At 32.4% G+C, this 27,264-nt stretch overlaps 2 protein-coding genes and 1 long non-coding RNA gene across 4 annotated transcripts; all 3 read left to right on the top strand.

Annotated features, from left to right (window-relative positions):
- Positions 1–4,222: 4,222 nt before the first annotated feature.
- On the top strand, positions 4,223–5,942 carry LOC112752041 (sucrose transport protein SUC8-like). Its single transcript, XM_025801413.2, has 3 exons — positions 4,223–5,455; positions 5,537–5,644; positions 5,747–5,942. Exons 1-3 carry the CDS (start codon positions 4,226–4,228, stop codon positions 5,924–5,926), a joined length of 1,518 nt encoding a protein of 505 aa, XP_025657198.1. The 5' UTR covers positions 4,223–4,225; the 3' UTR covers positions 5,927–5,942.
- Positions 5,943–13,048: 7,106 nt separating this feature from the next.
- On the top strand, positions 13,049–14,765 carry LOC112752040 (scarecrow-like protein 21). Its single transcript, XM_025801412.3, has one exon. It carries the CDS (start codon positions 13,263–13,265, stop codon positions 14,685–14,687), a length of 1,425 nt encoding a protein of 474 aa, XP_025657197.1. The 5' UTR covers positions 13,049–13,262; the 3' UTR covers positions 14,688–14,765.
- A 6,666-nt stretch (positions 14,766–21,431) lies between these two features.
- Positions 21,432–27,211, top strand: LOC140182452 (uncharacterized). Of its 2 annotated transcripts, none has more exons than XR_011877998.1 (2): positions 21,432–25,521; positions 26,594–27,211. It is a non-coding gene; the product is annotated as an uncharacterized lncRNA (long non-coding RNA). The 2 variants fall into 2 exon arrangements; XR_011877999.1 differs by lacking the exon at positions 26,594–27,211 and adding an exon at positions 25,927–26,322.
- The last annotated feature ends 53 nt before the right edge of the window (positions 27,212–27,264 follow it).

Here is a 27,264-nt window from a genome sequence, read left to right on the forward strand (position 1 = left end):
TCTTTCAATGGATTTTGTAATAATTTTTTAGTATCCATAAATAAATGTTTCTGACTAGTGAAGATTGATGATCTGTTTAAAATTGTTTCTCTTTAGTTAACAATGGCATAAGATAGTAAGCATTTATGATAAATGCATTTCATGAAACATCCACCCTTATATTCGGAACATGAAATTTATCATGCAATATTTTAACTGGCGTTTAAAGTTTCGATAATGTTTGGTAGTATCTATAATACAAATGTTCTAAGAATACAGGTTTGAAAAAAATCTTAAAAACAAGGTGTGAATTGTAGTAAGAGATCTAAGTTGCTTGTAAATTTTGTCAAAATTTAGATGATAGTAAAACGAAGATGATGTTAATATTTTACCTTTAAGATGGTGTCTCCTGGTATAAACTTGTGTCTATTATGATGAAGTGCGTGAAGAAGTTAGGTTGCAGTTCCTATATTTTCTAATTGTAGGAAAGTATCAAGTAGCACTTTGTTTTTTGTTTGCATTTTGGAACTTGTACCTCTATTTTATTCCATTATTATTTTTTTGTGTGCTTAATTTGTGACATGCTGTGATTTTTAGAATTTTTTAGTTTTAAAGTACTAAAGTAAAAAAGTGATTCTCCGATGTAATAAGAATAGTCTCACAATTTGAATTATATAATAACATTTATTTATCCGTTAGTATTTTTTCATTTTGAATCCATTTATCTGATGAATGAGTTAAATATTACTTTATTTCATTGGACTTCATCTTATCTCATTTGTTTGTTCTTTTGTTTGCAGGAAAAAAGTTTTGCATTTTTACAAGTGCATGGTAAAAGCAAAAGTGATTATTGAACCATAAACAAATAATTATATTCTAAATATAAAGCTCTAGACCATTCAAGTAAAATGGTATTAGAAAATAAGTTTATTCATAATTACTTTATGAACTTGAAGCTGATCGGCACATGATGACTTTTACTATATTGGTTGCCTAAATTGGAAGTGACTAGAAAATGCTCTAGACACTGAAATAGTAGGAGAAGGTGCATATTAGTTTTCAAAAATTGGGATAATATTCTGATGTAATAATTGTTTGACTTTATTTTATAATTGATGTTATACTTTGTAGCTTTATAGGATTACATGTATTGAACTTTGATTGTATTGTCTAAAAAGAAAAAAAAATAACTATATTAAAATAGTTCATTATTCTAGAGATGTAATATAAGACTTTTTTTTTTTTTAAATTAAGATCCATAAAGTTTATCCAAAACTTTGAGAGTGACAAATTTTGAGAAAATAAGGATGTAGCTTAGGACAAATATATTAAATAATTTTTAATATATAATCAGTTACTAAAAAAAAAAGACAAAATATATTTATATGTATGATGATTCACTTTTAAATCAGTGTGCAACTAAGTTTTAAAAATTTCTATCATAGGTGATAATTTTTTAATAAATCATATTCGGGTCTAATTTATTAAGCCTTGAAATAACATAAGAATCAAGAGATAAAAAAATAATTATTTTAATAAGATAAAATGAGCAAAACGAAAGATTATTCTTAAGAAATTTATATTATTTACAAATCAAAGTTAGAAAGTATAAAATAGTGACTATTATATCAACCTAATTTTTTATTCTTGTTCTAACTTAATAAAAATTTCAAAAAAAAAATAAAATTACAAAGGCAGTAATGGTTCTAATGCACCATACATAAGCTTAACAGCATATAAAATTTTTTTGGCATTTATATCGACATTTAATAGGCAACATTATTTTGGCAATGTCCTCCCTGTCATGTTGTAGCATGTAATCTTTCTTTATTTTCTCTAGAACTGCATCTTTAGGGATGTAAAAAAAATGAATAAATAGAAAAAGAGGTCCATCCTATATTTTCAATACTAGAATCCTGATTGAGTGTGTATATAAAAGTAAACCAATCATGATACTCCAGGATCAAATGATAACAGATATAGTTGAACAGGTTACATGATTAAATGAGTTTGATAGCAGATATTTATAGAAAATTAAAGTCCAAAACCAGAATCAGCCATTAAAATAATCTAGCAAAAAATTCAAATATTGACATCTATTATCAAAACTCCGAATTGGAGGCGCTATTCTCTTATGACTTGTTCTTTGCATTTTTTATGGATTTTCTCCAAAATCACAAAACTTGCATCAGACCACCATTCCAAACATGCAACAGAAATACATGTGGTTACATCATAAACCTAGTCGATATAAACTTGACAAACACAAAAAGTCGTATAAGCTCATAAGATGTCATTTCAAATCTTTTTCCTGTCACATACAAACATTAATGGATTGTAATTAATAAATACACCAAAGAAATGGGGATTAAACATAGAAAGTCCAGGAGTATGACTAACAAAATTCAAAATATACCTCGGAATCTTGGATATATGCCGTTCCAACAAAGTAGTCAATTTAAATAACAAACTAGTGGATTAAGAATGTAGAGGTTGAACAATGCCTATTTTCCAAGCTCACAATTGAAGCCTGTTTTCTTCCTTACTAACAGTGAATATTGGATACAACACTACCACATTAGGATGACCGGAAGTTTATTGATTGTGTATAACTAAAAGAAAATGATACGAAAAGAATCCAAAATTAATTAAGATAGTTTTTTTTTTTTTGTTAGAAGAGATTAAGATTTTCAATTATCATGAAACATATTTGATCAATTGATTTTTTATGCCAACATATTACCCATTACAAAATAATAATTAATCAATTATTAGGCCTAACAATCCTATAGACAATAAAATTTAATTTCCAATTGATAAAGGAAGACCAATTTTGCACGACGTATCTCTTAGGCTCATGTCTCACATAATGTATTAAGATTGCTTCAACGACTTTCAGCAATTTTTTTCAAAAAAGAAAAAAAGTAGGGGAGGGATATAATAAAATAAAATAAAATAAAAATTGTGGTGCGAAGAAAGGAGAAAAACCTCTAAATTCTCAAAAATTGCCATAAAAAAAGCAATAAAACTAAAAGTAAAATGGAACCTAAGTAGTACGTAGGGACAGAAACGAAGCAGAACAATAACACAGAGGGACTGAAAAGTGTGGTGCGAAGGCGGTAGAAGGAGTGGTGGTGGTGGTGCTAAGTGCAGGCAGCGACATGACGGTAGTAGCTGCAGGGATCGAAAAAAAAAACATGAACATTAGTTGAAAAAATCCTAGTAGAGGCAACTGATTCATTTCTTTGAAATTTTGATTAAAAGAGAAAGAGAATGGGCAAAAATTAAGAAATAGAGAGGCAAATTTTAATTATTAATTTTTTCAAAAACAAAAAAGTGGGGTTTAATTTATAAATATTTTTATGTTGGTTAACTTTATTCTCACATAAAAGTAGGAGTAAGGAATCCGTGGCCATAACATTTTGTTATACGGAATATGATCATAATAAAAAAGAGAAAATAAAACAAATATTACTCACGAAATTAACTATTTTCAATTTGAAGATAGTTTCACTAAATGATCTATCTTGATTTATGCTTTAATTTTATAGAAAAGAATTTGATAAGACAAATGACGTATTTGATAAAAGGAATAAAGTCGGAATAAGACAAATATGATATTTAAAATAATAAAATCTTGGAAAGGAATAGAAGTTTCTTAAAAACATTAAAAGAAACAAGAATATTCAACAAAGTGAAGAAACTACTAAGACAAAGAAAGCTTAAAAGTTTGATTTATGTATGTCACTTTGTTTCTTCATCCCCGTGTATCTAGCGGAATGTTTATCTCTACAATGCTTGCAATATATTATATTGGTACCCCGTGTTTGATTAATAATTAATTTGACGTTGCAACATACGGATACAAAGTTTCTTTATTATCTAAATATGGAATATGAACAATTCAGTATTGCTCAGGTTTCGGGTCATATATGATTGATGAGAAAGACATGGCCAGACTGGTTCAACGCTAGGCATTGAAAAACGTGGCATAAGTGTTACCATATTAAGAATTAAGATAATCATTACGCCATCCTGGATAAGCGGTTAACAATCATGACTTTGAGGTGTGCTTGGAGTTATCCATGCATGCATAAACTATAAATTAAAGCACTTTTCATTCGTTCTCAATAAGCTAAGCAACATCTCTGAATCCTCCTTTGATTTAATTCCAGACTAATTAATCCATTTTTTGCTTCAAAAGAAAACCAAGAACCGAAGGAAACGGAAGGGACGTGTTTCTAAAATGGAGTCCCCAACGAAGAGCTCACTTCAGCTGGAGACGGCTACAACGACGAATATCACACCCATTTTGAAGATTATTTCAGTTGCATCCGTTGCAGCTGGCATTCAGTTTGGGTGGGCCCTACAACTGTCCCTGCTCACACCATACGTCCAACTGTTGGGGGTCCCACATGTGTGGGCCTCCTTCATTTGGCTGTGTGGTCCCATCTCCGGGATGGTAGTCCAGCCCATTGTGGGATACTACAGTGATCGTTGCAACTCAAGACTTGGCCGTCGTAAACCTTTTATTATCACTGGAGCCCTTTCTGTCATCATCGCCGTCTTTCTCATCGGATACGCTGCTGACCTCGGTCACTCCTTCGGCGACGACATTACGAAGAAAACCCGCCCTCGAGCTGTTGCCATATTCGTCATCGGCTTTTGGGTTCTAGACGTGGCCAACAATATGCTCCAAGGGCCTTGCCGCGCCTTCTTGGGCGACCTGTCTGCCGGAGACGAAGGCAAGATCCGAATGGCCAATGCCTTCTTCTCCTTCTTCATGGCGATAGGTAACATCCTCGGCTACGCGGCAGGTTCATATGAAAACCTACACAAAGCGTTTCCATTCTCGAACACGGAGGCTTGTGACAAGTTCTGCGCTAACCTCAAGAGCTGCTTCTTCATCTCCATCCTTCTCCTCCTTACCCTGGCCGGCCTTGCCATGTTCTTCGTTGAAGATGTTCCCCTCTCAGAGGCCAAGAAAAATGAGGACATTGAAGGCACTGAGGACTCTTCTCGTTCGGCAGGATGCTTTGGAGAAATCGTTGGGGCGTTGAAGGAGCTGAAGAAGCCAATGTGGATCTTAATGCTTGTAACAGCTATCAACTGGATCGGTTGGTTCCCATTCTTCTTGTTCAACACCGACTGGATGGGGAAGGAGGTGTACGGTGGTAATGTGGGTGACGAGGCCTACGACAAGGGTGTCCGCGCTGGATCGTTGGGTTTGATGATAAACGCCATCGTTTTGGCAGTTATGTCATTGGGGGTTGAACCAGCTAGCAATATCATGGGTGGAGCAAAGAACCTTTGGGGTATTGTTAACTTCATCCTTTCCGGTGGATTGCTTTCTACTATTTACATCACCAAGGTCGCTGAGTTTGACCGCCATCGTGCCGGCCATTATGTTCCTCCAGCTACCGGCGTAAGGGTTGGTGCCATGACTTTCTTCGCCATCATCGGTATTCCACTTGCGGTAATCATCGATCCTATTTTCTCCTTTTATTAATTTCGCAACTTCCTTTTAGCTTATGCAGTGGTCTATTTTTGTTTTCAGATAAATTTCAGCGTTCCGTTTGCTCTAGCATCAGTCTACTCAGCCACCAGTGGAGCAGGCCAAGGCTTGTCTCTTGGGGTTCTCAATCTTGCCATTGTGATCCCACAGGTTTGTATATATATTATTTTAATTTAATTAATTGGGGATATGGAATTAATTTAATAAGGTATGTATTAACTCAAATTTATATTATATAAAATGTGTATGTAGATGATAGTGTCAACAGTGAGTGGACAAGTAGATGCCTGGTTCGGCGGTGGGAACTTGCCTGCTTTCGTGATGGGTGCGATAGCGGCGGCTGTGAGTGGTGCAATGGCAATTGTCATGCTTCCGTCCATAAAGAAATCTGATGCGGCCAAAGCTTCTATGGTCGTTGGTGGCGGACACTGATCATAAAATAGTAGGAAATTCATTACAAGGGACCCTATTTTTTGTATAACACTTTGCATAAGATACAGAACGTTCATCATAAAATATAGAACGTTCATACTAAGATGATTATGTGAGTGTTATTTATTTTGTTTTTATGTATATCAAAATATGTATCACTATTGATTTTAGTGACTATTTTTGGTGTAAAAATAATATTTTTGAAAACAAAAAGGTCCAATTTTATTATTTTTTTTCTAAATTTGATGCAACTTTTCTGCATGTGATAGAAAATATTTTTAGAGAAATTAGATGTGAACAAGTCTTATTTAGTGTACATGAATTTTATATTTGTTTATTTTTTTTCGGTTTACAAAGGGGCCAAAGACCCAAAACAAAGGAAACTACATTCTAGTGGTTCTTCGGAGCTAAAAGATCCCAACAGAATCACCAAACAAATAATGACCGAGACTCATAGACGGAGAGTTCTAGTATTTAATAGTTTAGTCCTGTTCAAGACTATAATTTGCTAACCAGTCTGCACAAGAGTTAGCCAACCAGTGGGTATGATTGATAAGGACTCGCCAATCTCTAGACAGAATGTTTTGTATTCCGCTATACAAGACTGAACCTGATTTTGTGCTATCTTATCCTTTCTTTATGCTGTCTGTAACAAATTTGAAGTCACACTCCAAGTAGACATTCTTAAACCCCAAAATTCAAGTAGTTTCTAGTCCGATGCATAATAAACGCGGAGCATTCACCCAAATTCTTGGTGAACCCTATAATCTACTGATTTTGGCTATTTCTCAGCAGTCTCTCACACCCTGCCTTTCCGAGGTTCTTTTTAACAGCACTATCAATGTTAATTTTAATCCAGTCTTTTGATAGTGGGTACCATTTTATGTTTGTTTTGTCAGTCATTGTAAAAACCCTGTTTATGATGTAACATAGCAAAATTCTAAAGGATATTTGCAACAAAATAAATAAAAATTTCAGCAAAACTTTATCTAGATATTGAATAACCAACAAAAAAAGACTCACCTTATCAGTTGGAGTACTATTTGTTTACCAAAAGAAGCTCGAGGCTTAAGCTTCAAAAGACTGGGTTTGATTATTTTATTTTAGTCCTGAATCTAGTGTTCATGGTAAATTATGCAATAATATATGTATCCACTAAAAGAACAAAACGGGTTTAAACCCATAGTAGAAACATGAGTTAGGTACATGGGCTTTCTTTGGAGCACAAATAATAATAAATGGGCTTTCTTTAGAGCAAAAATATGGTACATGGCTTTCCTGAATTCGATCATGTACCTCCATGGCCCACTTAAAAAGACTAATACATCCTACATCTTTCTTTCAAATTAAAACCCAAAAAAAAAAAAAAATTCCCTTCTTTTTATGTAAATATCAACCATCAGTCAATGGAGAGTACTAAGTACTAACATACAAATAAAAATTTGCGATATTTAATTTCTTTGTGTTATATATGGCTAATAAAATTTAAAATCTAAAATTATTTTAATACAGTTGATCTTATAAACTAAATTTGTAACATTTCCCTATGCAGAATATGATCATAACGGAAGGGAGAGAATAAAACAAATATCACTCATAAAATTAACTATTTTTAGTTTGAAGATAACTCAGATAAGCATTCTATCTTGAATTTATGCTTTGATTCTGCAGAAAATATTTAATGTATTTGATATAAGGAATCAAATTGGAGAAAGACAAATATTATGTCCAAAATAATAATAAAATCTTGTGAAGGAATAGAAGTTTCTTAAAAACATTAAGAGGAACAAGAATATTCAACAAATTACTAAGAAAAACAAAGCATAAATGTTTGATTTATATATGTCACTTTGTTTTCTCAGTCCCGTGTATCTACTATGAAAGGTTTATCTATACAAAGTTTATAATAATATATATTATATTGACATCCGGTGTTTGATTAATACTTAATTTGACATTGCAACGTACGGATACAAAGTTTTTTTATTATCTTTCTTAATTAAGAAAAATGCTTCATATATATAATGAGTGTGAGATTTTGTATCTATTGATTCACATCCCGTTTATCAATATACTCTTATGTCTAATATTTCATTTAATAGTTAAATATAGAAAATAGATGAAGTTATTGACACAGCTCAAATTATGAAAAAATTTTAAATATAATATCAATATTTTAATAATTTTATTTGTAAATTTTAATTATAAAAAATATATAATATATATTAATTAAAATTAACGATTAAAATAATTAAAATAATAATATTTTAGATACATTAAAATTTTTTTTTTCAAATATTATATTGCAGTCACTGGTGTATAAGTAGTAATGTATGTTTTTTATTTATTGATTAATTAGAATATAGTACCAACTGTTTAGAAAGCTAATGCCAGGAATCCTAAAATCAGGAAGATCCCCGTTCCCTATAAATATAGGTACAGTTCATGATGATTATCCCCAAAAAGCTGCCACATAATGATATGCTTAATGAAAATAATAACAGCTATTATTATGCTAAATGCTAAGTTAAAATAGTATATAAATTAAATAGTTGCTTCTTATATATATATAGGGTGCAGACAAAGTAACGTCTAGGTGCTCATGTCCCAATTACTTATAAAAATAAATTAATTAAAGGTATTTACTATACACAAGAAATAAATAAAAAAAACATAGCCAAGATTTCACGGATCGTGTCATGTGGAGGTGCAAGGCCACAAGATTTTATTTCTTTCACTGTTTGTTGCAAAATGTTATAACACACGCACAGATATATACTTTTTAAAATTATTGGATATTATTATTAACGATAAAAACTTGCACACGCGTTTATTTTATTCACCTAAACAGATTTTGTAGACTTGAAAAAGCAAGACACGGATCAAATCTTCCACACACTAAATACAAAGATCAAATCTATGTTTATATATTATTATATTGGAATAACATGTTAATGATTAAATTAGGAGTGGAATAATATATAAAGAAAAAAGTTGGTAATAAGAGAAGGAAAGGAAAAAGTAGAGTGATTTGAATATGATAATGGATGTAAGGAGTGAGTGACATGATTGGAATATAGAAGAGACAAGAGATGGAAGTGGATTCAGATATGAGTATTCAGTGTTCACCCCGTCCACATATTTTTTTGTGAGAAGAGCACGCAAAGGGTATGGTCACGCAAAGTGAATAATTTTGGAAGAGTGTTCTTGTTCTTGTTTCTTCACACTTTGATACGATGGAGGAAGTGAAATAAAGAATCCTCACGTGGGGTTGCATTCTCTGACACCCACATTCATCATCGTCTTTTCCATTCTACTCTACTCTACTCTACTCTACTCCCCCCTGGCCCTCAATCATAAATTGCCTTCGTTTTTTTTTAATTAGGAGTGAGACTCAAATTTAAAAATTTTACACAAACATAAAAAAAATAAGATTAGAGAAAATGATAAATATATTTCTAACCTTTTGTTCTACGGATATTTTTTTTCTAATCATTGAAAAATATTTTTAAACTTTTAACTTTCACAAAATTTAGACGGATCAGTCCCTGACGGCATTTGGACGGATCAGTTCCTGATGGAGGTATTTGAACGGAGGGACTGATCCGTCCAAGTTTTATGAAGGTTAGAGACTTAAAAATATTTTTCAATGGTTAGGAACAAAAATATTTACGGGACAAAAGATCAAAGACCTATTTGTCCTTTTCTCAAAAGATTATATGTATTTAAATTATAATTTATTGATAAATTATTTTTAATTTTTAATTAAAAACATATACATATAAAATTTCATCATCACAGTTTTATATATGTATATGAAATTTTAGTCTAAATTTTTGCTAATACTTTTCCATCTATATGTAAGCTTCAAATAATAATAATAATAATTATTATTATTAGAGAAAAAGATAAATAGGTCTTTGATTTTTTTTGTTATAGACATTTTTGTTTTTAACCATTAAAAAATATTTTTAAATTTTTGACCTTCACAAAATTTGGACGGATCAGTCTCTGACGGAAACATTTAAACGGAGGGACTGATCCATCCAAATTTTGTAAAGGTCAAAAACTTAAAAATATTTTTCAATAATCAAAAATAAAAATATTTATGAAACAAAAGATCAAAGACCTATTTATTTTTTTCTTTTATTATTAATGTTGCAAAGAGAAAAAAAAAAAGGAAAAGGAGATAGAGAGAAATAATTAAGACGAAGGAAATGATTTTGGATGTTGTGTTTGGTGTGGGATATTGGATAGGGACCTCACGTGGATATGTCTGACACTAACCCCTGTTTTTTCTATCTTTCTCTCATCACTCTCTTTTCCCGTCTTTCCCGTTCTTTTTTCTAAAATAATTCACTACTTATTTTTTCCATACTTTGACTTATAATTAATTTTTAATATTAAAAATATAAATTAAAAATATATTATTAAATTATTAGATTAAAATAATTAAATTAATGACTAAAAATACTAAAAACAAAATAACAAAGTTTATTGACTAAAAAAATAATATTAACCTACTTAATTATTGGATATCATATTTTTAAGTAGTTTATTCTCCATTTATATATTTACTAGCTAGATATACATAATACATAAGCAGCCATATGTCAGGCTTAGATTGCATGAGGCAGCATATAATTGTGTCCTATTTAATATAATTAAGTAGAGCACGCATATTATAATTATGTCATTGTAGTAGTTTAGTTTAACAAGTTAATTGTGTATATGTCCACCATTAGTAGGACAAACCAAGAGTTTAATATAATTAGTACTTTTTTCCATGTTTGAAGTGACGTTATGAGATGCTTATTCATTCACTGCTATATATTCACGACGACTGTTTCAAACATCAACTCCAACGTAACATCTTTCCCAAAAGAAATATCATATAAGGAAATTAAAACATTCTTATATTAGATCATTGGATATGATTAATCGTATTTTCTGTTCAAATCCATTCTTATGATGAATGTTAGAATATAATTAGGATTTGTATGAAAGAAGTGCAAATAGAACTGTCGCTTATTCAAAGAAAGCGCAGACGGAATTGTCGTTTGTCTGAAAAAAGCGCAGACGGAACTGACGAAAGAGAGTAAAAACTATATGATTTCTTTATGAGAATAGAAAAACAGCGGATGACATTGATGTTTGATCATTCGACTCGAAAGGATACAAGACGGAGAGAATATGCTAGTCGGTGAGGTGAAAAAGCATCAAAAGAGTGACAAAAGGTAAAGAAAAATGACATAGAAAAAAAAAGTGCAAAAGACGAAAACAACCTATCCTCCTCAAGGAGGATACCATGGCTCTGATACCATGTCAGAAACAAGAGACTAAACAGGAGGAAGGATTTATATATTATTGAGTGTATTCAAGTTGTCTAAAATGATACAATATAAAAGGATATTTATAGGTACTAAGAAAATCATAATAATAAAGACATAATCTCTTATAATAAATATTCAGATATACTAAATAATGCTAATTGATCTTAATTGATCCTAATTATATTCTAACAATGAATATATATGCCACATGCCTTAATCCATCTCTTATGATGATGATGATGATGATGATGATTTAATTAGTTTTCCAAAGATTATTGAATTGTTGTGTGATAGTGGTAGGGACGAATGAATATATGTATATTATATTGGTGTCTGGTGATGCAATCAAGGCGGCCTATATTCACATTGGGAGATGCTTTCAGGAAAACATCAAACCAATTCTGTCCCTACAATCATATTCCAAGTTTTATTACCACCAAAACAATTAGAATTGATCAAGATCAATTAAGCATTATTTAACAATATTAGTACGTAGTCCATCCAAAATTAATAAATTAAAATAAGAATGATCCGATCCTAGTCTAGTTCACACTTGGGAGTACCCATTTGTCGTGGCATATGACTAGTTAATTAATAGCTTGAATTAAGGTGAATTTATATGCAGAGGATCCCTATGTAAATGAGGGAATATATTCTAACAAGGCCAACAACCTTGTAAGAGGCATTCAATTCTGCCAATTAGCAAACACTTTGAGAACAATAGGGGATCCTAGCTAGTTTCTTCGTTTCCATAAAAAAATAGTCTAATCATATTAATTACTTAACATGGATGGCATTGACTTATGTATATTTAGTACGTTTTGAAATGAATTAGCCAAGTTCAATGTATGTATTCACTTCAGATTACCATAGTTATAACCCAAAATATGGCAAGTTGCAGGCTCAAACGAAGTGGTGGAGAAAATTAGGAATATAATAGAATATACTATATACTAGTAGTATATATAGAAGATGAAGAAGATATAATTAAAAGAAAGAGTGTAGTATAGAGACAAATAATTATTGCTAAGGACGGTACGTTTGATTCCCCCATTTGACACTGCAGTCTGTTGTCGAATGCATGTGGCATTTTGCAAGCCATCTCAACTACCAACGAAAGTAATACCCCCCAAAACACCACCTTTCCCTTCCCCTTCCCCTTCATCATCATTTTAATATTATTATAATGAGTCCCGTTAGAAAGACAATTGCTTAAACTAATTTTCAGATTCACTAAGAATCGAACTATTGACTTTTCGAATCTAGACCTCTAATGCCATGTCATGATATCATTCATTCCAAAAGTTTCAGCTGATGGAAAAAAAACACTAATAATTATATCTCTAATACTTCCTAAACTTTCATTGTACATATTGTAAAAATATTCCATTCACTTCTCATACTTTCCCTATTATAATAAGAGAAAGTATAAGGAGTCAATGGCCTAAGCGTACAATATGTACAATGAAGGTTTAGAAAGTATTAGAGATATGACTATTAGTGTTACATTGTTCTATCAGGTTACGCTTTTGAGATGAGTGGTTTCATGACATGGTATTAGAGTTCCAGATCCGAAAGGTTAAGAGTATTATTCCTGGTATCCGAATGATTAGTCTGGATAGTATAGGTGATGTTCACTTTATTCATAAATCAAAGATTTAGCCCATTATACGCTTAAGTCATTGATGTTCATTTTATTCATAAATCAAAGATTTAGCATATTTTACGCTTAAGCTATTGGCTCCTTAACACTACTTTTATAGTAATAATGAAAACTTCAATGTGTGTGTTTTCCAAGATACCCCCTACACATACACATGCTAATCTCTCCGTCTTATTATTGCAAACAAAATCTCTCATGTATCAAATATCTAGCTTTATTTCCACCTTGGTTTCTTCTCTCTATATATAAATACAGCATGTGATGAAACATGAAAAGAATTTTTGTGAGTAGTGAGTAGTGAGTAGTATTCTTTCTCCTCCCCAAGCCCCACACTTAAATTATGGAAGACTACTCAGAGGAAGATTATGAGTTCCTGAACCTTAGCCTTTCAGTTACTACTCCTTCTTCTAGGGAAACCAACATGATCATGAAGAAAAAGAAGAAGAACTATGAAGCCAAGATCTTGAGGCTCCTCCAAGTCAGGGAAAACATGCTAAGACAAGATCACCATAACCACCATCACCACCTCCAAAGAAGAAAACCAGGCACCAACAACAACAACAATCTCATCCACTTGCTCCTCACAACGGCCACCGCCATTGACGAAGACAGCAACAACATTGCTGCATCTCTTGACAATCTCACAGATCTGTACCAAACAGTTTCCCTAACAGGTGATTCAGTTGAGCGTGTCGTGGCGTATTTCGCCGATGGCCTCGCCGCCAGGCTCCTCACAAAGAAATCTCCATTCTATGACATGCTCATGGAGGAGCCAACATGTGAAGAAGAGTTTCTTGCATTCACAGATCTCTATAGAGTCTCACCTTACTACCAATTCGCTCATTTCACTGCAAACCAAGCAATCTTAGAAGCCTTTGAAGAAGAAGAAGACAGGAACAACCGTTCAATCCATGTCATTGACTTTGACGTCTCCTACGGATTCCAATGGCCTTCTCTAATCCAATCACTCTCAGAGAAAGCTTCAAGCGGAAACCGCATATCTCTAAGGATCACCGGATTCGGCACCACTCTGAAGGAGCTTCAAGAAACGGAGTCCAGATTGGTGAGCTTCTCCAAAGGCTTCGGTAACCTTGTGTTCGAGTTTCAAGGGTTGTTGAGAGGGTCCAGGATCACGAATCTGAGGAAGAAGAAGAACGAGAGTGTTGCAGTGAACCTTGTTTCATACCTCAACAGTGCGAGTAACAGCAGTTTGTTGATGAATTTCTCTGACACATTGCGATTCGTACGGTCTCTCAGGCCTTCGGTTGTGGTGCTGGTGAAGCAAGAAGGTAGCAGGAGCATTAGAACGTTCTTGTCTCGGTTCACAGAGTCATTGCATTACTTTGCCGCCATGTTTGATTCCCTTGATGATTGTCTTCCGCTCGAGAGCGCAGAGAGGTTGAGGATTGAGAAGAAGCTTCTCGGGAAAGAGATCAAGAGCATGCTCAACTGTGACATGGACATGGACGGCGTGGATTGTCCCAAGTATGAGAGGATGGAAGCGTGGAAAGCCAGAATGGAGAATCATGGTTTTGTTGCCATGAAGATGAGCTCCAAATCTCTCATGCAAGCTAAGCTTCTTCTCAAGATGAGGACTCATTATTACTATTCTCCACCACTTCAATTTGATGATGATGCCGCCGCCGCCGCCGGCGGTGGTTTCAGGATTTCTGAAAGGGACCAGGGTAGAGCCATTTCTTTGGGGTGGCAGAATAGGTTTCTTCTCACTGTGTCCGCATGGCAATTACCACTTTCATCATCATAATATTCTATTCTATATATCTTCTTATGTCCTAATTAACTTCCTTAATCCTAACCTCTATATATATATATATATAGTTCATCATTTTCGTAAATGACTTTAAGTAAAAACTCAGGTGCAGTCGATTTCACGTGAAGTTGATAGCCGAGAGTTGTTAGATGAAAATTTAATCAAATCAATCAAATCATCTAACGATTCTCAGTTACCAACTTCATATGTAGTCGACTGCATCTGAGTTTTCACCCTGACTTTAACTTTATCTACATTTCTGAATAATTATCAAGGGCATATAATATAAATAAATAATTGTTGTGTATTTCAGTATGAACTATGAAGAACCCTAGCTAATTATAATTCTCTCTTTGTTTTTCATATATTTAGCTGAAAAAGGAATTAAGATCCCTAGCTAGCTACTTGGGTGTCGTTTTACTAAGTGATAACTGATAAGATACTAATGAAAAGACATCGCAAGTGGTGATGTGTATGATCATCACATGAAAATTTTGTTGATTCAAATTTTAAATTGTGGGGAAAATGGAAGGTATGTGAGGATGAGGACAAAAGAAATGAAATGCTGAGACAAGAAAAGATATGGAACCAAATAGTGGGCAGCTATGATGTGATGTTATAAGAGAGAAAATGGATCAAAATTCTTATAAAGATAGTAACATGGGAATTAATTATTTTGATCGTGCAAAAGGCTAGTTAATTCTTTTTGTTTGCCAATGTTAAACTAAGAATTTTCTTTCAAGTAGAGTCAAGGATGCCTTTAGAATTGACTTCATCTACTTGTGCATATGCCTATTATACAAGGATATTGGATATCATTATCTACCAATTATATGTTACTATATTAAGTGGGTTTGAATCACTGTAATTTCGTGGAACCTTTGGGAAATAAATACCAGATCCGCATTGGTCAATACTTATGCACGTATATGTAACACATTATTCATTTATTTTACAAAGAAGATAAAAGAATAGTGCCCGGATAATTGGTTATCTAGCATGATTATGCTTTTAAATGTGCAATATAGAAAATAATGATATTATAAAATTTTCAAGCATATCTCAACAAGAGAACAACTGTATTATGCACTGTGAAATAAAATATTTTAGAATTAGCATTATTATATTATATATTATATAATTCATCTTTTGTTAAAAAAATCATGGTAAGACTTCTTAAACATCTCTTGTTTGGGGTCCATGATAGAGCATTTTTTATTTTGCGTTATGTTTCGGTTACCAAAATTTATGTTGGGCCCAGTCCAGTTATGGGCCCACAATGAGAAGCTTGAGAATGTTGAAAGGTTTGGCGAAGATTTACTAGAAGAGTCTAGCTTCAGTTGCGGTTGCTGCTGTTGTTGATTCTATTTGTTATAGTTCAACAATGGTAATACTTCATATTATTATATTGGACTATGCTACGTGTATATTAAAATCAGTTACCAGTATAAAATACATGTTAAAATATAAATTCACAATAAAAATAAATTAAATCACACATGTATCTATATATAAATATATTGATGGCTGATTTTAGTGACTAATTTTAATGTACAAATAGTATTTTTTGTTATTTTTATACTTTCTGTTGTTTTTATATATATAGATGATTGTACCTAAGTATTTTTTCAACTTAGTACTTCAGTTTAACTAAGAAAAAAGTTAACAAAATAAATTTACTTTTAAAGATTGTCCATGTTGTATTCACTGATCGGCTGAAAAACAAAACATTCAGAGTAACAATTTCTTAGAATGTGTATCCACTAAAAGTAAACGATTGCTCTTCACCTTAGTTTATTGTTCTTATACTAAAAGCAAACGAATTGATAATATTGTTCTTATACTAAAAGCACTGGTCTTTCACCATCATTCACACGCAATGTTCCAAACCTCACCATTTTCACGTAATGATTCATGTGATGGAAGTATTTATCCTCCACCACTATTTTCATTTTTAGACAATATTGCATCTGAACATATATTCCTTCTAAGTATTTTTTTTTATTATTTTATCACTCTATTTTTTATTATTAAATTTGTATTTAACTGTGGAATGAAATTTCAGTTTTAATTTTATTTTTTTCACATGTGATTTTATAACTTGCTATTATTTTCATAGTTAATTATAGCAAGTTCTTGACCTCAATAAAGGAGAAGGGAGTTCTAATAGGAGAAAAAAAATAAAAAATAGCAACAAAATATACATTGACACACATTTTATATTTATTTTTTATTTTCACCTACCATATCATACACAATATTAGTGATTAGGTTATGTAAAATCAACATTCAATATTGGAAAGTATTTGTTATTATCGTTATTTCAATATTCATTCTCTTTTGTAAAAAAAAAAATTATTTCTTGAGTTATTTATCTAAACACTACAACTTTAAAATAAGTACTTTTATAACTAAAAATTCAAACACAAAATAACTTATTTATAAACTGAAATTAATAAAAGTCCTTATGCTTTAAACTCTTTTTCCAAAAGAACTTATTTAAGTTATTTACTCAAATTGGGCCTAAGTTTTGTTTTTCAACAAAGACATTCTACCTTCGTCATCATATCTAATTGAAAGAACATTCAAGCAACATTTATTTTTGTCATATTGATGAGAGTATGAGAGACAAATTTGACTTAGTAAAATTGCAAAAATACAAAATACAGACATTCAACTCAGACTATATTAATTTTGACTTATAAATTATTAATTAAGTAAAAAATGTAAAACATAAAATATGAATTTTTAATTAGATTATACTAATTTTGACTTACAAAAAATGAATTTCGGTGTGAAAAAAAATATTAATTTTGATATATTTATTTTCAACGTATATTTATACCACAACATGTATTTTATATTAGTGACTAATTTTAATATATACTTAGCATAATGCTATAAATAAATATTCTCGATGCATAAAACTGAAAAAAAAAAACTATGATGGACTGTACACAAGATAGGAATTTAAACTTACGAACATTAAAGTTAACATATGTTGTGATGTGTGACCCCAATCACATTGACTTCCTCTTCAACCTGTTGTAATAATAAAGTGTTCAATTATTTCATTCACTGCAGAAAAAAAGTTTTTATAAGTATATCCATGCATTAAGAATGTTCCAATGTAAAATGTTAAATTTTTGTGGTTGACTTTTGTCAACTCATAATAAAAATTTAGTAACCATGTCTTCTTAGTAACTATGTTACTTGATTTCTCTCCATAATAATAACAATCTCTATATTAATATTATTGCTATATGGTTTTCGGTTGGATACTCACATAATAAAAAATGGTTAAACATATATACTTTTTAGATTGGATTAGATTTTCTGAACATTCAGATTATTGATTACGCTCAATCTATCATGAAAATTAGTTTAGATACCACACAGAGGAGGGGTTGGAGAGACAAAAATAACTAGAAATAAATCCCTTAGTGTGAAAATTTAAGATTCTATGTGATATCTTATATTTCTGGAAATGTAGTTCTGTTTCAAATTTTTGAATAATTAAGCAGTGTCATGGTTTTATGATTTGTTTTAGGACTTTTCTTTTAGTTAATTTTTGGAAAGGATTCTATTATTTTGCCTTAAAATGTCCTAATTGTCTTTCAGAACATGTATTATATACAAATTCCATAACGAAGTTAGCTGTATTTTTCATTGAGGCTAAAAAACATTACTGAGTTGAAACACATTTTGCCTCCTGAAATTTTCGATCGAATTCAATTTCAACCCCCAAATTTATAGTTACCCAATTAACACCCTCAAATATTAGATTGTGACCCACGTTTGCCCCTGTAGCTATCTCTATTAACGGAGATCTGATATGACACGTTAAGTTGACAGAATGTGTATCCACGTGGCACCTAACTTGCTAGAATGGATATGTGATGAGTGAATGACGTGGCAAAAGTTAAATGAACTCAATTTACAGCCCTCTTTTCCCAATATGTTCGAGACTTTGCCAGAGAAATTGAGTTCATTCAACTTTTGCCACGTCATTCACTCATCACACATCCATTCTAGCAAGCTCGGTGCCACGTGGATACATATTCTGTCAACTTAACGTGTCATATCAGATGTTCGTTAATGGAGATAGCTACAGGGGCAAACATGGGTCACAATCTAATATTTGAGGGTGTTAATTGGGTAACTATAAATTTGGGAGTCGAAATTGAGGCCGGTCAAAAATTTCAGGGGCCAAAATAAGTTTCAACTCGAATATTACTTATAGGAAGTAAACAGTCTAATATAAGGGGATGAGAAATAAAGTGCTATGTTTGGATTTTCATTTGCAACCCAAACAATGGTGTAGAATTTTAAGTTCATTAACAATCCCATGTGATTTACATAGAACTTTTAGTTATACTTACACGAAATAAAGCCTCTTAAGTTTTATTTTTCAAATTAGCCGTGTGATCTAAACTATTGTAATGAACTTGTGACTTTAATACTAATTAATTGGTCAGATAAATAATTTAAACCTACCAGACTACCACTCTACCGGTTCAAGTTTGTTGGGAAAAAGTTTATTTATAAACAATATAATAACACAGTGACAAAGTGATTTATAGTTTCAACCTTAACAGCATCCTAGTTCACACTTCAGGAAAATGAGCATAGTGACCTTGAAATGTCAATTCTGAAATTCAGCATCCTACTTCACACTACCATCAATGGCTTTTTTTTTTCCTGTATGTCTTCTATTTTTTATTGTGATTATACTACATCTCCCATGCAATTGCTATAATGTTATGTATCAAATACTAATAAAGGACAATATGCATGCTTGCTTATTCTGCAAACAAATTAACACTGATCACAATTCAAACCAAAACAGAACAATATATATCTGCTGCAAACTCATTCATGTAATTTAAAAGAATACATAAAAATTTACTTTCGAGTGGCTGTCTGAAACATGCATATATAAAAGGCAACCGTAGTAAACAAATATACGTAGCAGTTGAAGCAACAAGAGAACAACATTGTACCTTAAAAATTAATATTAAAAGAATACATAAAAATTTAAATTTAAAAATTAATATTTAAGAATATATACAAAATTTAAAAATTTTGACAAATTTTTAAATTTTTTTATGTACTTTTATAAGTACTAATTTTTATATTTAAATTGGGAACGTTAGAAAAAATAAAAGTTTGTAAATTTGTGGGAGAAATTAATGGCTTATTTAATTTTGTTAAAAATTAATTGTTTAAATATGAAAAATATTTTATAACGGTTTAATTTAAGTAGGAGAAGACTATGCCATTTGAATTATAACTCATTAGCGTGAGAAGTTTGCACTTATATTTTTTAGGAACTAGTCTAGATCTCGTGAATGACAACGGTATCAATTTGCTTTTAGATTTTTTTATTTAATTTAAATTATATTATACCTAAATTTTACTTATAGCTCGCCCATTTATGAGCTATAACTCGACGTAATACGTTATAAGCTCGTCCATTTATGAGCTATAACTCGGTGCAGTCCGTTATGAGCTCATCCATTCATGAGTCATAACTCGGTCAAATAAATGTTTCCATCATAACCAATGATATAACAGTATACGAGTAAAGATACGTTATTCGTGTTTTTATAAACGACCTTAATACCAAAAGCGTAACGGATGAAAAGCCTACCATATAAAGCAAGGTAAAGTGTTCTTTTCAAATTATTCGAACAAGATAATATACTTACTTAAGTTTCGCAGTGCTTTTGTAGGTACACTCCTCCTCCTCTTCATTGCTCGTACTTTCACACCACCGCACGAAAGAAAAGCTCGGATCCAAGAGTTGGACGTTCAGCCTCTGAGGACATAACTCGGTTGACACCTCTATTTCGCAAGCAAGATCAGTAATAATTTGTATCTTTTTTTATACAAATTTTTAAATTACATCAAATTTTATTTTACTTGTAAATTTATCTAATTTAATTTAAATAATAATAATTTATATTATTTTTTATTTGTAAATCGATCTAAATCATACCAAAAATATTATTTTAATCGTAATTCTTTTTTGTAATAATACATATATCTCGTTTACACTGTAAACAAGATATATAAAAATTTAATTTGTTTACGTGTAAACAAAACATCTAAAAAAAATGAAAAATAATAAATATACTATAAATTACCTATATTTGTAAATAAAATATCTAAATTATATATTTATAAAAAAATCCTAAAAGACAAGGCACCACTCAAATCAAGATTTATTAATAGCTAATTATATTTTTTGTTCTTATAATATACAAATTGTTTAATGTCTGAATTTCGATTTTTTATTGAAAAAATATTTTGTATTAAAAAAACTACTTTATCAAATTATATAGATGTTTGAATAAACTTTCTTAAAAAAATTAATTTTATTAAGTGCTTGTTTGAGTGTCATTATTTTGATAAAAAAAAAGATCTTTTTTCAATAATTTTTTTTTTATTTTTTAGTGTGTTTAGCAAATTTCTAGTAGTAAAAGTAAAAGTACTAGAAAAAAAAATTTTTTTTTGAGAAGTTACAATTTACATCTTTTTTTAAAAGATCTTTTTTCTTTAAAAGAAGATGTTTTTCTTTATTAAGTGCTGAATTAAAGGCCTCAAATTTCTGGAATTCTAGTCTACCTTCTAGTTTGCTAGAATAAAGTTTATCCCAATTGATCCAATGTATCTTCCTTTCGCCACTCCTACTCCCCCAGTAAAATTTTCTTATCATGGCATCTAAGTGTTGGCAAAGTCCTTTGGGTATTTAAAAGCATCCCATAATGTAAGTAGGGATTGATTGTGCAATTGCTTTTATCAGTGTCTCCTTTCCTACTCTTGAGAGATATTTCTCCTTCCATCCCTTGAGCTTCTTCCAAACTCTCTCCTGGATAAAGTCAAAAACTTCCTTCTTGGATCTTCCCACGAAAGTAGGCAAGCCCAAGTACTTCGAATGTTGTTCCACCGCCTTTATCCCTAACCAGTCTTGGATAAGATTTTGTCTGATAGTAGGCACATTTCGACTGAAGAAAATTTTTGACTTATCCAAATTGATTCTTTGGCCTGAAGCTGTCTAGTATTGGATGAGAACTTCCTTAATACCCTGTATGTCTTGATCTGATACTCTGGAGAACAAGATGCTATCATCCGCAAAAAATAGGTGGTTTATCTAGGGAGCTTGTTGGGCAACTCTAATACCTCTGATAATCTCACTATTTTGGACCTTGATTAGGAGTCCTGAGAGTAATTCTGCACACAAAATAAACAGCTAGGGAGATAGTGAATCTCCCTGCCTCAAACCCCGTGTTGGTAGAAACAGCTTACTTGGGATTCCATTAACCAGAATTGAAAAAGTCACCGTCGAGACACATCTTTGATTAAATTCACCCATCTTTATAAGAAACCCATTGATATCATGACCTCTTTCAAGAAGCACCACTCTATTCTATCATATGCCATGGCCATATCTAATTTGATTCCGATGTACCCTTTTTGGTCTGTCACCTTCTTCTTCATGTAATGAAAAATTTCGAACGCTACCAATCCATTGTCAGTGATTATCCTACCATGCACAAAGACACTTTGAAACTTTCCAACAATATCCGGAAGGATTTGTTTGAGTCTATTTGCAATAGTTTTGGTAACTAATTTAAAAACAACATTACATAAAGAGATGGGCCTAAAGTCTTTGGCATATCTAGGATTTTTTATTTTTGGAATCATACAAATATGTGTCGAATTAATAGGGGAGTGATCAGCTTCATGATTTAGAATATTAAGCACATAATTAGTAATATCATTACCGACAATTCTCCACATTTTTTGGTAAAAGAGCGCCGGCATATCATCAGGTCCTGGTGCTTTGGTTGGGTGCATCTGTTTGAGGGCTTGGGTTACTTCTTCAACAGTGAAAGGCTGATCTAGGAATTCTCTTTTCTCTGCATCAACCCTATTCTTCACTATATTAGCCGTTTGTCTTGCTTCTTTCACACCCTCTGACCTGAAAATGTTATCAAAATACTCCACCATCACCTCTTCAATTTTCTCCTCCTCCTCATGTGTTACTCCGGCTTCATCCTTGATGGCTTTCACCCAATTCCTATTCTTTCTTTGTTAAGCTTTTTGGTGAAAGAATCTAGAGTTTTGGTCTCCATGCCTAAGCCAATTGGTTCGGGATCTTTGAGCCCACCAAGTTTCTTTCTCCTTAAGTGCTTCGTCCAAATTCGCTTTCACCTCTTTGATTTGCAAGATGACTCCTTCTTCCTGTTTTATGGTGTTTAGGTGTTGGAGTTTGTTTTGTAGCTTTCTTATCTTCGTTGGTATGTCTCCAAAGAGCTTATCCCTCCATCTATCTAACTCCTTCCTGCAGCAAGCTATTCTTCCTTGTATGGGTCCTTGCTCCCCTTTCCACACTTCTTCCACGAGTTTTTCACACTCTTCGTTGCTTAGCCAACATTATTCAAATCTGAACCTGTGAAGAATCTTCCTTCTTCGCCTTTTCTCACCCATCATATCAATTAAAATAGGACTATGGTCTGATTTGTATCTGCTGAGGTGTTGGACAATTGTTTTCAAAAAGGTTTGTTTCTATTCTATAGTTGCCAAAGCCCTATCTAACCTTTCTTGGATATTATCTTCTCCTGATTAGCCATTTGTCCATGTAAATGAATGGCCTACAAAGCCAAGATCAAGCAATTTATTAATTTGGACAGCATCTCTGAATCTCTGAACCTGCGAATAAGTAATCGGGTTCCCCCTTGCTTCTCCTCTTGTCCCATGATTTGGTTGAAATCTCCGAACACTATCCATGCCAAATTAGAGTCTCTCCCTAGCGACTTTAAGAGATCCCAGCTAATGTGTTTATTTTCATTCTCCGGCTTCCCATAAAATTCCGTTGCTCTCCACCTTTGCTCATTTTCTACCACTTCCACCTCCATATCTATGTGATTGGTAGATAAAGACCTGACTTCTACCTTGATGGTGCTGTCCCATAAAATTGCTAGGCCTCCAGCTCTTTGTTTACCATCACCCTCACAGTCCGCAGCCATTATATTAGCCATCCCTCCTTTATACCTCATTCTCATCATTTCTATTTTTTTTCTCCTTGTCTCCATAAGGAAAACAAGGTTGGGTCCTTGTTGTTTAATGAGCTTTATCAAAGCTCGGACTGCCCATGGGTTCCCAAGCCCACGACAGTTCCAACTAATCATCTTCATGGCCTTCGGCAGGGCTACTGAGCAGCCTCTGCCGTTAGAAGTATGGGTTCTGCGTTGATTTTTATCATCTTCACCTCAATACTATTAATCTCCATCTCCTCAGACTCTAGTGCCTTCCTCTTTTGTCCTTCAAAATCTGCATTTTCTTTTTCATTTTTTGTTGTTGCTGCCATTTGTCTTGCTTGCCTCTTCCAAGTTTTGTTTCCTTATTTTATTGTCTTCTTTGCTGTCTTTGTGCTGGTGACCTCTTCCAAGAGTGTTGGAATAAACTCTCTTTCTTGCTCCTTAATCTCTTTCTTTTTTGTTTCTTTCCTCTTTGCTTCTTCTTCTATGTTCTCTGTGCTCTCTTTTTGTTCTGCTTTTTCTAGTACGGATTCAGTGGCCATCGTCCGTGGTGTGTTGCTGTTTTGTTTCACTAGTGTTAAAGGAATTTCTTCTGTTCCTTCTTGTTCTATTCTTGCTCTCTGTTCTGGATTGTATTGTAATCGTTCTGCCTCCTTTCCCTTACTGTTAGATGACTCTGGTATATCTATCATTGTTAATCTCTCTAACTTTTCTAGCATTCTTGCGGTAAGCCTTTGCTGGGATATTGTGTTTTTTTTTCCTTTCTTTCTTCCGAGTCTCTGTTTTGTTGATTTTTCACTACTTTCACTATGCTTCCTATCAAATCGGCTTTCAACCAGGACCCAGCTCTTTAGATTTGTTCTCTCCCTTTTCCTTGTCATCTATTGCTTGTTGAAAATTACTTTTCTCATGCCCTATCAGCCCGCAGTAGTAACAGAAGTTTGGCAGCTTTTCGTATTTAAAATCTGTCCAGATCAACCCATCTTCATTGCTGCCAATATTCGTCCCTTTTAGGATGGGTTTGTTTATGTTAAGAGTTACTATGGCTTTTATGAAGCGCACTTGGTCTCTTGTGTTTTCAAAAACATCACACTCTTTAACAACACCCAACGCAGAGGCTATCTTCCTCTTCAGCACTCTATTTAAGTCTGTCTCTTTTTTAAAAAAAAATTAGTAGATTTTTGTCTTTAACTCTACTATTCTCAGACTTTCTGGTTTCTTCCAGATATTCTGCATTCCAGATTGTATCCATGCGCTGTTGATTCTTTTTTTGGTCAGTAATCTTTCTATTAAGCTATTTTTGCACTCTTGTAAGCCTTTTTTCACGTCTTCATTGTTGAACACTACCAAGAATTCTTCATCCTCTTGGTCTTGGGTTGTGTTTTGTGTATCTGGTATGGTGTTTGTGTTTGACATATTGGCTGTGTTTGTTGGAACAGAATCTCACCGATTTTTGCTGCACAATTACAGAAAAGCACGATGTGTACGGATGTTTTGTGCTACACCCCTTCAAACCCTAGGAGAGCATTGAGTTAGGAGGAGAGAGGATAGTCTCTTCTATTCGCTATCTTAATATTCAGCAAATGATTGCAATAAATTAGTCCTATGGTAGAAAACCTGTGTTCACGGTAAATTATGCAATTATATATGTATCCAGGGTATGAGCCCATAGTGGAAACATGAGTTAGGTGCATGGGCTTTCTCTCTTTTTGTCTTGGGTGCATGGGCTTTCTTTAGAGAACGAATACTAATAAATGGGCTCTCTTCAGAGGAAAAACAAGGTACATGGCTTTCCTGGATTCAATCTTCTAACTCTATGGCCCATAAAAAAATGGCCAGAATGTTCTACATCATTTTTTCTCAAAACCCAAAAAGAAAGAAAAACATTTTCCCTTCTATTTTTGTAAATACCAAGCATCGGTCAATGGAGAGTACAAACATACAAATAAAATTTTGTCCGTCGGACTGAAAAATGTCATGGATAATAAAAAAAAATTGTGCAATATTTAGTTTCTTTGTGCTATATCATAAGTAATAAAATTAAAAATCTAAAATAATTTGAATACAGTTAATTTTATCAACTAAATTGTAACATTTTGGTACGTGGAATATGATGATAACATTTTATCAACTAATTTTATCAGTTAATTTGTAACATTTGGTACAAATTTTCATCCATCTTGCAGTCTACGATTCAAATCCTGCCACAGGGTTAATTCGAGAATAAAATTTAGTGTCACTCAGGTCATCGTTGACTTTTGTTTGATTATGAGAGATGCAAATACGGTAGCAGATACTATGGCAAAGATGGCGATGAAGTTATAATTTTCACATGTGGAGCTTCTTTCACCTTGGGAAGAGTTTAAAAGTAGTCTTAAATGGGACTGTCCCTCTATCTAAGCAGTTCCTTGTTTTGTTTGTTTTATTTTTTTTTGTTTAATTTATTTCAGTCACAAAAAAAAAATACTGACTCTATCTACCAAATGAGGGGACATTAATTTTCTATAAGTACAATAATGATTTTTAATTATATATTACATATATTATAGTAATTATGTAGTTTTGGTAAGAAAAATTATTCACGTACAAGTCTTTTCACATACAAGTCATTTATTTATTCTTCTTTTTCTTTCTCCATTCCTCTTCTTTTTCTTCTCCTTCTTCTTCTTTTTCCGTGCCTCCTCTTCTTCTTCGTTTCTGCACGTTCTTCTTCATCTTCTTCTTCTTCGTTTCTTTCTTTTCTTGCATTCTCTTTCTCCTTCTTCATTTACGTGCTTTTTTTTCTGTTTTCTTTCTTCGTTATTCTCGATTTTCATTGTTTTTTGACATCAAATTTTGAAATCGTTTTTGAAGAAGAAGAAGCAGCAGAAGATGAAGATGAGAAAGAGAAAGAGTTCTGCATAAGGTGTACTTCAACAAATTTTGGGTGTATTTCTTAAATCTTTTGGTTGTATTTTCGTAATCCTTTGGGTGTATTTCTGTAATCCTTTGGGTGTATCTTTATAATCGTTTGGGTGAATTCCTGTAACCGTTTGAGTGTATTTATGTAATTGTTTGGGTGTATTTCTGTAATCATTTGGGTGTATTTCTGAAGTTCCATTATCTTCAAAACGATTACAAAGCTTGATTTCAGAAACCATAAAAATCGAAAAAAAAAACGAAGCAAGAATACCATTGATAAACACAGATAAAACAACGAATGAAAAGACAAAGAGAGAACGCACAAAGGAGATCAAATTTGACAAGAAACTCGTTTTTATGGAAGAAGAAGAAGAAGAAGAAGGAAGAGGAGGAGAAGAAGAAAGAGAAGAAGAAGAAAGAGGAGGAGCACGCCATAGAAATTGTATATGGGTCAGCATATTTTTTGTTAAGTTTCTCCCAACTTGTATGATGACTTGTAAACCAAATGACTTGTATGTGTAGCACTCCTCGTTTTGGTAATCAAATTCAAATGAGTCGATTCAGGTCGAATGTCTTGTGATTTTATTTTACTTTTTTAAACACCAATCTTAGTTATTTGTTTT

Source organism: Arachis hypogaea, chromosome 19, assembly GCF_003086295.3.
Source record: "Arachis hypogaea cultivar Tifrunner chromosome 19, arahy.Tifrunner.gnm2.J5K5, whole genome shotgun sequence".
NCBI classification, from domain to species: Eukaryota; Viridiplantae; Streptophyta; class Magnoliopsida; order Fabales; family Fabaceae; genus Arachis; species Arachis hypogaea.

Excerpts from the sequence above, each read along its gene's own strand:
- LOC112752041 (XM_025801413.2), top strand. The coding sequence starts at position 4,226 with ATGGAGTCCCCAACGAAGAGCTCACTTCAGCTGGAGACGGCTACAACG. Across the intron at positions 5,456-5,536 it reads TCATCGGTATTCCACTTGCG|ATAAATTTCAGCGTTCCGTT; the intron begins GTAATCATCGAT and ends TTTTGTTTTCAG. Across the intron at positions 5,645-5,746 it reads TTGCCATTGTGATCCCACAG|ATGATAGTGTCAACAGTGAG; the intron begins GTTTGTATATAT and ends ATGTGTATGTAG.
- LOC112752040 (XM_025801412.3), top strand. The coding sequence starts at position 13,263 with ATGGAAGACTACTCAGAGGAAGATTATGAGTTCCTGAACCTTAGCCTT.